At 40.2% G+C, this 11,325-nt stretch overlaps 1 protein-coding gene across 3 annotated transcripts; it reads left to right on the top strand.

Moving 5' to 3' along the window:
* Positions 1 to 328: 328 nt before the first annotated feature.
* On the top strand, positions 329 to 5,505 carry LOC133728388 (cytochrome P450 72A397-like). 3 transcript variants are annotated; one of them, XM_062155801.1, is made up of 5 exons: positions 329 to 2,007; positions 2,353 to 2,570; positions 3,909 to 4,156; positions 4,255 to 4,633; positions 4,864 to 5,505. In XM_062155801.1, exons 1-5 carry the CDS (start codon positions 1,719 to 1,721, stop codon positions 5,284 to 5,286), a joined length of 1,557 nt encoding a protein of 518 aa, XP_062011785.1. In that variant the 5' UTR covers positions 329 to 1,718; the 3' UTR covers positions 5,287 to 5,505. The 3 variants fall into 3 exon arrangements, with proteins under 3 accessions (XP_062011785.1, XP_062011786.1, XP_062011787.1); XM_062155802.1 differs by lacking the exon at positions 2,353 to 2,570 and having other exon boundaries at positions 1,883 to 2,007; XM_062155803.1 differs by lacking the exon at positions 329 to 2,007 and having other exon boundaries at positions 2,443 to 2,570; positions 3,887 to 4,156.
* The last annotated feature ends 5,820 nt before the right edge of the window (positions 5,506 to 11,325 follow it).

The following is an 11,325-nucleotide window of genomic DNA, read 5'->3' as shown; positions in this document are numbered from 1 at the left end:
GATTGAGTTTACGACCTAGGTAATTATAAAAAGTACTCGAGAATATTTTCAGAAATTTTCATAAGTGAAATCCTTGATTTAAAAGTTGGATAATAAAGTACACAAAAAGATGAGTTTGTGGGAATTTTCGGGAAATTTTTCGGATACCCGAGCTATTTATAGTTATTTTTTGAAGTTTTGGAATTATGGAAAATCATTTAAGAGAAATAGAAAATATCACGGTGCAATCTGAGCCATTGAAATTATTCAATGATTGATCTTAACCGTCGAAATTCATTTAGAAGGGGGTTTTAAAGACCAGATGGGATCGTACGACCCAGAACCCTTCAAGCGTCTCGAACCCGTTCTCACTACACGGCGACGCTGAAACGTGACCCAACCTCATGTCTCGATTTCGGCCACCTCAGATCGACGGACCAATGGCGACTGAACCCTCTCGGCGGCGTGGTGCGAGCCGTGACCTCAGATCATCCAATCGGCGACGGTACGACGTCGAGAAGCCGCTGCAACTCCGCTAGCTTTCTAGCAATTTCCGGCGACTCCGGCAGCGGTGCAGCTTGCATGTTGTATGGAAGTTGGCCTACTCGTCATGCTCCACACGTCTATGCAAGTAGTGCTTGGATTCGATTAAGTTTTGGAGAAATTGTATTTTGGGTGCTTCGGAATTTTACTGTGATTACGGTTTCCGGCAGCAATTCCGGACTTCTGACTCTTTTCCGGTAGCTATATATCCTGGTCCCAGAACTCGGAAGGATGATAGGTCGAACCAGATGGTTGGCCGAGCCGAGTTGATGATCTTGGGTAAGTTGTACAGTCGCGGTGCCGCTGTCGTACGTGGTGGTAGTTTCGATCGATCTTCATTGGTTTTCTTAATTTTGATTTGTGCTGTGACTTGTGTGGTTGAATTCGTTAAGTTTGGAAATGAGAACAAAGGGAGAAGACACACGAAAGTGGCCAAAGTTTCAGAGTATGGTCGAAGGTTCGGAGGAAGATGAGTCATGAGACCCTGCTTTCAGGGAGGTGATTGAGGCAATACGGTAATAACCTTTAGAGCTATCTGTCCAAGAATCAAACGTACACATAGCGCGGCTTCTGGGTTTGTCATTCCTCCACCGATCGATTGTTCTCTCACCTCCGAGTTCTCATTCAACTTCAACCGATGTGTACAGTGCCTTCCTCTTCGATTAGGCAGACCACGACTGATTGGCGCCACAGTGCGTGAACAGTCCGTTTGGGGCGCACCATACGCAGGGCGCATGGCGCATTCCAGAAATTGCCTAATTAATTTATTCCAAGCCATTTTCTCATAAACTGGGTCAACTAGCTAGGCAGAAATTGTTTGTTTGTTTATAAATTATTTTTTTGGCAATTTTTCTAAGTGAAGAAACAATGCTTGTTGGATGCTTATGTAAAAGCGTCATCCCATATGTCACTAGTGGATCACACTTTTCCACTGGGGTACATGTTACTGGTTATGAAGAAAAGGACACGAAAGCACTAGATGTTTTGTGGATACATACGGCCGAGGAGATAGTCAAGTCTTGACTGACAAGGAAGTCTTTCTATCATCGAAAAAACGGTCCAGCTAGATAGATATCGATGGAGACAGAGGAAGGAGCAAGGCATTTTCTCCCTTCCAAACTCTCTCTCTCTCTCTCTCTCTCTCTCTCTCAACCTTGTTTCATAGCTTAGCTAGCTTAGATATACAAGCGTCAATTATGGAAGTAACATTGGCTAGTTGGGTAGCGCTGAGCCTTGTGTTTATTAGCATAATAGTAAGATGGGCATGGAGTGTGCTGGATTGGCTTTGGCTGAAGCCGAAGAAGCTAGAAAGATGTTTGAGGGAGCAAGGCCTTCAGGGCAATTCCTACAGGTTCTTTAATGGAGACTTGAAGGAGAACTCTATCCTGCTCAAACATGCAAAATCCAAACCCATGAACCTCTCCACCTCCCATGACATAGCACCACGACTCATCCCTTTTCTCGATCAAACCGTAAAAACTTATGGTATGCCAAATCACCTTTTATATATGAATATATGATGATATATGTGTTTAATACAGTTAACGATATTCAGTACCATATCCATGCTTGCCATAAAGAAGACGAGCGAGTTGTAAACTAATTAGACCGAAGCTCAAATGTTCATAGTCACAGGAAGAAGTACATGAGTAGTTTGTGCATATTTGAGATGTTATACAGGGTTTTGTTTAATTATCTACGTACTTGAATGTGGTTTGCGAGTAGTTTGCGCATATTTTGAGATGTTATACAGGGTTTTGTTTATCTAGGTGCGATCGATCCATAACTATTAGGAAATATCTTGATTCATCTAAATTCTATCTTCAATAGGTAAGAACTCTTTTGTTTGGATGGGCCCCGTACCAAAGGTGAACATTATGAATCCTGAAGATATGAAAGATGTCTTCACAAAACTTGATGATTTTCCGAAGCCTGTATCAAACCCACTTTCCAGGTTGCTAGCATCGGGTCTTGCAGGCTATGAAGGTGAAAAATGGGCTAAACACAGGGGGATCATCAACCCATCATTCCATGTAGAGAAACTAAAGGTATTACAGATAATTTTATACAATTGTCCTAATTTTTCATTTGTTTGGTGGAAATAATTATATCAACCTCATTAAGAGCTATATGTAGAGAAAACAAACAAAGGAAAAATAATACATGATTTTGGATTTTTTGTCTTTTTCATTTAAAAAAAAAACTAAAATATACTTAAATAATAATAAAAAAAGACATGAATTTCATATGTACAAGACTATCAATTAACAATAAACTCGACCTAGCTCTGCTAGGGTTTTGAGCTCTGCCGCATCTGGTGGTGGCGGCTCTCACACCTTCTCCATTTTTATGGACAAAATTGCAGGCCTAGTCCTGCTGTCTTTCTTTTGCGTCTCTTTTGCTGGTTGTGTCTTGGAGCTCCCAGAGAAGAAGTTTGATGGGCAAACGGTTCTTTTGGATTGGATGAGATCGTTGGATCGCGGTGGTGAGTCGCGATGCAGTGATGGAGGGACCTCAGTTCTGAGAGGCTGGAGAATTGGAATCGGGGTTCTGCGTTTTTCTGGTTTGTCGCCGGCATGGGCTAAGCGAAGTCGTGGCTTTGATGGTGTTGCTGGGGCATTAGTAGTGGTCGTCGGCGTCGATCTCGTCAGCGATGGCTATTGTAATTTGGCATCCTCCATTGCAGGTCCTCAAGACGCATCCGCCGGTGCTGCTGTCGAGCTCGTTGGCATCAGGATCCGGATCTGGGATCCGGGTGGGCTTGGCAGATGGAGTCGGATCTGGGATCCGGGTGGAGTTTGGTTTTGGCCTGATTATGATTTGCTAGAATGGATGGGGGCTCCTGTGCCTTATTGGTATTGGATCCAGGACCCACTTCTCTGGTATTTGTTCGTGAAAGATCGTCTGCCAACATGGCCATGTTCTGACACCCTTGGCCGGCTTCGATCTTTAGGTGGGAGAGTGCCTTCATTCCGACGCCAAGTTGATTTTTGTCAATTTGTGTGTTGGAGTTCGATGGGTAGTCAAACCACCGACTACTCAATTCACTACACGGCTGCAATCCGTAGTGTAAAATCAGCGATGCGTCTCGACGTTGCTGCTCCTTGCGTTATTAAGTTTTTACATTTCATATGTATTTTTCTTTCCGAGCTGTTTTTTTCATTTCTTGTTGTCTTTTGGCATCGTATTGTTGTACTCTTTCATTTTCAATAAATGGCTGACCTCCTTCGATTCAAAAAATGAATTTCATATGTACAAGGTACATGTTACACCTATCTAAGCCGGTTGGTAGTAGTGTAGAAGCATTTTCTGGGAATGTAACAACTTCTTTATGCCTTTCCAAGTTAATAATATGATCAGTTAGTACGTTGTGGTGTTTGCAACAGCAAATGTTACCCGCCTTTCACAAAAGTTGTGATGAGATGATTAAGGAATGGGAAAGCTTGGCTTCCAAAGAAGGCTCGTCATGTCTGTTGGATGTTTGGCCATCTCTACAACACTTGACGGCCGATGTGATTTCTCGAACAGCATTTGGAAGTAGCTATCAGGAAGGACGGAAAATATTTGAACTCCTCAAAGAGCAAGTAATGCTTGTAGCAAATGCCATACAAAGTGTGTACATACCAGGATGGAGGTAAAAGTCAAAATTTCCCTTAGAAGTTACTTGAAAATTTATTCATCTTCTTCATGCCTTTACTTTCTCATCATAACGTACTGTTTTTATTTCTATAGGTTTCTACCAACGAAGATGAACAAGAGGATGAAGAAAATTGACAAAGAGGTAAAAGGTTTACTTAAGGGTATAATAAATAAAAGAGAGAGGGCCATTGGGGCAGGTGAAGCCTCTAAACATGACTTATTAGGTACACTTATGGAGTCAAAATTCAAGGACATCCAAGGAGATGGGAAGGTTGGGATGAGTATTGAAGATGTAATTGAGGAATGTAAGCTGTTTTACTTTGCTGGGCAAGAGACTACTTCAGTATTGCTGGTTTGGACAATGATATTACTTGGTCAAAGTCAGAATTGGCAAGATCGAGCAAGACAAGAGGTTTTGCAAGTCTTTGGAAGCAACAAGCCAGACTTTGATGGACTATCTCATCTAAAAGTAGTAAGTACACAATACATATATACTTCTACTTCAAAGTTATCTTTCAATTATAATTGCATGAAATGGATCGGGATACCCACTACAAGAAATAAGGAAAATTTTCTAGACGAAAAGGGATTAAATTACATTTTTGTTGATTGTAATAGTTGATGTATGCTCTTGATGAAATTTACTTGGGTAGGGGAATGAATCTGTATGGTATAACTTACCTTCACTGTATGATCCCCTAGGTAACAATGATTTTACTTGAAGTTCTTCGATTGTACCCTGCATTGGTTGTGATCTCTCGAATCACCCGCAAGAAAACACGACTCGGGAAATTCTCACTACCAGCTGGAGTCCAAGTCGCCTTACCAACACTGCTCATTCACCGTGACAAGGAACTGTGGGGTGATGATGCAAACGAGTTCAATCCTGAGAGATTTTCGGAAGGAGTTTCCAAGGCAACAAAGGGCCAACTCTCATTCTTCCCTTTTGGAGGCGGTCCCCGGATTTGCATCGGACAAAACTTTGCTATGATGGAAGCGAAGTTGGCCTTATCATTGATCTTGCTACACTTTGACTTCAAGCTTTCTCCATCTTATGTTCATGCGCCTTCCGCACCTATGATTCGACCACAATATGGAGCTCCTATCATTTTACAGAAACGTTAACGAGATATGTTAGGAAAATGGCACCTATATATGTATGTACTTGTAAGTTGTAAGCATGCTGCATGAAGTTTTCTCAGATATATGTTGCTTCAGTTGTCTCATTTTTATATATTTTTTAAAGTTTTAAAAAACGTTAGGCGCTAGTCGGGCGGTAGCCCAAAGGCTAGCGTCCTAGGCGTTTTTTTTTTTTAAATAAATATAAATGGATTAAATTGTTCACATGACTCTTGGTATTTTTTAATTGGATAATGATATTGAAATACTAAAATCACTTAATAATTTGATTGAGTATGAATTACACTAAAATCACTTTAAATTGTTCACGTGCTTTTATCTCAATTCCCAAACCTTATCATGTTAACGTGGCCAACCCACATACATAACAAAAAATTGCTCACTTCCTCTCTCTCTCGAACCACCTTCGAACAAACTCTTTGTCCTACTTCTTCTTCCCCAAACTCCCTGTTTCTCTCTCTCTCTCTCTCTCTATATATATATATATGGCTGTTTCACTCAAATTTTCAGCCAAATTGGTGATCGCTAAGGTATCAAACTAGATTAAATCAATGGACGAACCAAACCTGTCAAACCTGAACCGTTCATACTTATAATTTTAAATCGCCGTTTTGAATGCCTTGACAATAATCAATTTGGATGAAAATTTTCAGAAGTGATCTACATATTAGGACCTAAAAACTGAATGATTGAGATGCGAAAATATTATCGAAAAGTTGGTCTAATGACCTATCCCTAGAAAAGATCAAAAAAAGAGATCCCTCACTAGAAGATGTGTGTGTGTGTGTGTGTGTGTATATTCATTCCAACTCCGCCTAGACCGCCTAAACACCGCCTAGGCGGCCGCCGAGAGACCAAACGCCTATAGCCATTGCCTAGCCTATAATCGCAACGATGACTCAACGCCTGACCGATTTTTAGAACCTTGATATTTATCTTTTGTGGATATGTGTACTGGAATTTTAGGTATAGTTTAGAGGTAGAAGTTGAAGGAAAAATGAAAGAAAAGAAACTAACGCGAAAGATCATGAAGCACTATATTGTTATTGACTTGATTAAGGATTATGTAGGCCCGTGAAATTCCGAACGTCACTTTTGGACTGGATAATTTTTCGAGTCCTCTGTTTGGCTAAAGACTTTTGGGAATAGCTTGAGCTTAGGCCTTAGGCCCAAAAATAGCTTAAGGTTAGAATCTGTTTTGGACACCCAACAAACGAGTATGCCAATGAACCTAGCCTAATAAATTAGTTGACCTTCAACCCGAACATCACCCTTGACCCAATAAGGTTCTTGTAGCTCATGATAACATCCTCGCATAATCTTGAAATCTACTTGTGCATGCATTTACGATTTTCTTATTTTACTTTATTTCTTAACAATTTGTGGAATTTCTATTCGCCTTACCCAACGCTTACTAATTAACCATCCCTCCGTCTTTCAAAAATATTATTTATTTACTCAATATATTTTTCAAACTCTAGCAAAAGTCTGGCAAAACTTACCTTGCCATTTTTTCTGTCTAAATACATGCAAGTGTGGTAAAACCAAATTCTTATTTAGTCTTGTCAACATTTTAATTTTGAGTTTTTCTTGTACTTATCTATTCTACTTTTATCTCCCCATAATTTTAGTTTTGCAACCTGTTTTCTTACCCTATGACTTATCTGATTCAAACCCTTTTATTGCCCACAAGTTGAACCTGCTTCTACCTATGCAAAGCCCAAGTCTTTTACTTTCTTGTTCCCGTCAAATTGGGCAGAGGGAAAGGAAACCTCGATCAGCTATTATGTTCCACGTTGCCTTCATGCATATGGCAACGTCTCCTAGAAAATCATCCCAGGCCTTCAAAAGAAGTATCCAAGCTAGAGGTTGTCATTCACCCTTCTCTTCTCACCCTTCCTCTCGTTCCTGTGCATATCAATCTGCTTCCATGCCCCAAAACGCCTATTTCGGGACCTCTGATCAAGATGTCTTCTTCATCAAAGTTGTTCCTCTTTGTCTCTTCTATCTAAGCTCAAAATTTCAGTCCTATTGGAGTTTTTTTGAGACCTGTACACCAATCCAAGTGGGAGCTGCTCAGAAAGGAATCTGCTCCGGACTTCTTTTTGTATTCCTCCTCTTGTTCTACCCGAATCCCCCAAATCTTGTTTGAGATTGATTCCAATAATTGGTAAGATCCTTGTACCATCAAGTTCCTATCTCAATTGAGGATTGTTAGGCTCAACACATTTAAACACTTTTCCTATAGATTGAGAAATTTCTGTTTCACTTTGCATGTCCGGATCAAGTAAACTTCTTGGCATGCAATTGGGCTTGATCAAATCAAATTCTCTCCGCTCTCTTTCCAGTTGAAGCCCTTAGGAAAACTCACCTTTTTTGTTGGTCTTTGGTGAGTATCATGCTTTCCTTAACACTATGTTTAATTTGGTTGTTGTTACGAATTCTTGAAGATTACAAACTTGTCACTGCTGTTGTTGGTATCTTGCTACTTTAACTTTGATTTCTCATTCACCCTAATGTCTAGGAATTTTTCTAGGTCAAGGCCATATCATGAGTATTACAATCGTACTTGGTTCAAAGGTTTAGAGAAGCTAAACATATTGACTACTGAACATAATTAGAATTAATTACAATTCGCCCTTGAATTATGGTTGTGTTTCAATTTCATTCCAAGTTATCGGAGTTTTGCATTAGCATACCTCAACTTATTTCCGTGAAATGATTTCAAATCCTTATGAAAATTTTCATTAGAAAAATATTTTAACCAAAGACATGGACAGTTTTTTTCCCATTCGATGACATGGACAATTGATCACTGATATGTACGTCTGCTCATAACATTACTTGATCCAATTTAATAGAATGGAGCTTCTATTCGTACCTCTATAATTGACATTTCGTGAAAAAGAGAGGTCTCGAAATGCCACCAAGTGAAAAAGAAAAAAGGAAAAACATAAAGAGTGAAAAACCAACAACCCAAATCCTCAAATTCCACTTTTTTCAAAGTTCTTTTCAATTAATTGAACTCAACTAGTCCTCCAGTCTTCGCGGAGCAATATTCCGAAGCCTAGGTTTCGTGAAGCAAGCGGTGGTGAACCCCACGGAACTCCGTCTGCTGCAGGACACCGCAGTGTCATTCCTTCCGGTCAGAGAAGCAAGAGTTACGAGTGTGACTTGGCAACGCTAGAGTTCCTTTTGCAGTTGTATCCAAATTCATTCTTTGTGCAGCGCGGCGGTTCTGAGGGTGATCCAAGGCACTCTCCAAACCAGCGGTGGTAGCAGCGGCGTTAGGGTTGGGGGGGGGGGGGGGGGGCTAGCTTTGCTTGATCGGCGACGTATCTAGTTCGGTCAAAGTTAACCCAAGTCTGCCTGGTGCTGCTAGTGTGGCTGCTAGCACAAGTTTGGTGGGCAGCGGGCTGGTCGCCGAATTGATTAGGCGGTGGTCGGCGACAACTCCTCACAAGAGCCAGATTTGGCTGCTGGGTGTGGGAGATGTAGGGTTTAGGCAGTGGGCCTTTAGGCCTCTGTCTTTATGGCGGCAGTGATGCAGTCTAGTGAATTGGGCCTAAGTGCCCACTTCCCCTATTCTCTCACACTTTGGTCGGGTTTGGATTTTTTGGGGTAGTCTGTCCTGCTCTTTGTCTTGCACTTGTTCCTTGAATGTTACTATTGGTGTTGAATGTTGCGACATACACCAAGAGGGTCTTAGGCATCATGATGTTTAGGACATTGGTTCCATTTTAGAACAGTGTAGGGTTAGGAACTTTTTTTCAAATTCTGTATTTTCTTTTTCTGCAGTTCCTTTAGGATTTTAGTCTTTCTAAAGTTTCCATTTTGGATTGTAGGCGTGTTATCTTAGCATAGATTTGTAATATGAGGGGTCTTCGGACCTCTCAAGCTTGACCGAGTGAGGTCGTATGATTTTATATTAATGGATCAGTCTTCCATTTCCCTAAGAAAAAAAAAAAAAAAAACCCAAATCCTCCAACGGCCCAACCCACCTCGTTGCCCTTACTCCTCCTTCCTTGCATACCCAAACCTTGGGCGTGCGGGGCATTTTCAAGATTGCATGCACATGAGCTTGTGCAATCCCGGGCCTTGATATGGTAATGGTCGTACTTTCTTGAAATCTAAATTCAATCCTCAAAGGGGGGACCTTTCTCTGTGGTGAATTTTACGAATGCATTCTGGTAGATAATATACATACGTGTCATAAATGAATCTAGCATCTGATTTGGCGAATATTCTTGTAATAACCCGAATTCTCATATTAATTTTGTGTATTTTATGGGAAATTAATAAAAGTCCCATTTGGTAAAATTACGTTTTGTTAATGTATTCTTTGAGTAATCGAGAAATATAAATTACTTTCAGACAATTATTTTCACTCAAAATGCATCGATTCAAATGTCGACTTCTATACGTTACGATTCTGTGAAAACTTCCTGCATGAAAGTTGTAAAGTGTGTCGATACGAGTTCGTGCATATGCGGAACACGAAAATCGGAGTTCGTATGAAGAAGTTATGATATTCAGAAAAACTTTCCATTTTTGTATAAATGATGAAATTTTCTGAAAATTACAAAAAAGCCAGATTTCCAAATTTGGAAACCAGACCCATTTTCTCTCTCCCCAATCCAGAATTGCCTCCTCCCCTTCGTTAGGCGATTTCTCCGCCGTTCGGCCACCTTTGGCCACGCCACCAGTCGGAAACTCTTCATCTCTCCTCCCTCAACACTTCTGTGGTAGTATCAGAGCAAGAATCGAGTGGTTGAAGGCGCAGCAAGGAGGAGAATGACCGTGGTAGCACTACATCGGAGCTTCGTCAGAACTCACAACTCCGGCCACCATAGGCGACGATTCTTGAGGGCTTTTGGAGCCCAGAGGATGTAGATGCTTCTCCCCCAAGCGGCTTACAATGATTCAAAGCGTGGAGATCGAATTTTGGAATTGAAATTCTAGTGTTTCAATCAGCCATCTTTCTTCTAAGGTAAATTCCGACCAATTAGCTTACAATTTGACTTCAGTGTAGTTGTGAAAGTTGTTGTACATGTTGTGAGGAAGATTTTGGCATAGGTATTGTGGCCCAACTTTGAAGTTGGCCGGCGGCGCCGACTGTGGCGATGCTTGTGGCGGTTCCGGCCATGTCATGGATAGTTTCTGATTTTGTACACGATCTACTCATCGATATGAGCATTTTGATATACAATACATACTTTTTAGAGATTGTATGATTATGTTAGGATTTTTACGGTTTCGATCGTCTTGATTTTCGATTCGTGAGGATCCGACCGTTGGATCGTCATATAATTGTGTTTTTGTGATTTGTGTGCTAAGTTGAGACCGTATGTGATTAGGTGCTTGACTGAATTATATTGGGAGAACATTTTGTGATTGTGTGATCTTGGTTGTTAGAGAAGACGCAGCTGGAATTAGAGGTGAGTAAATTTACGAACCAAATTTCATTATCGTACATTTAATCACTAAATTGTGAAAATTATTTTATGAAAATAGATATTTGTTTTAAATTTATATGAACTTGTTCGACTACGGTTCATGGGTAAGTAAAATGAGATTTTAATTATAAAAATAAATTTCTCGATTTTCGTGATGTGTGAACTATAGTTGGTATTAATAGGCATTCCTGAGTGGATGACTGCGTATATATATATTTACGTGAAATATATATCTGGATGGTGTGACATTGAGTAAAGTAATATAATAGTGATTTTATTTGGATTCTTATTTCGAGCATTTATTGTCTGCGGAAATACAACATATATTGGTGATTTTTGTGGTGACACAAGCAATGTCTGCGAGTGAGTTCGTTCTTATTTTGGGGTATAACTTTCGGGAAACAAAATATTGTGGGAAATGATATTTTCTCTTGTTTTTTTGAAAAGTGTTTGAAGATCGGGAATCACAGGTTGTGATTTTTTTTTTTTTTTTTTTTTTTTTTGTGATTTGGGTGACATTTTGGGTCAAGTGTGACTCGTTTAAATGTTTTGATCTAAGGGTCAGGTT

Source organism: Rosa rugosa, chromosome 2 (genome assembly GCF_958449725.1).
Source record: "Rosa rugosa chromosome 2, drRosRugo1.1, whole genome shotgun sequence".
Taxonomy (NCBI): Eukaryota; Viridiplantae; Streptophyta; class Magnoliopsida; order Rosales; family Rosaceae; genus Rosa; species Rosa rugosa.
The sequence above is the reverse complement of the archived record's forward strand: the minus strand, read 5'-3'. Positions and strand labels throughout refer to the sequence as shown.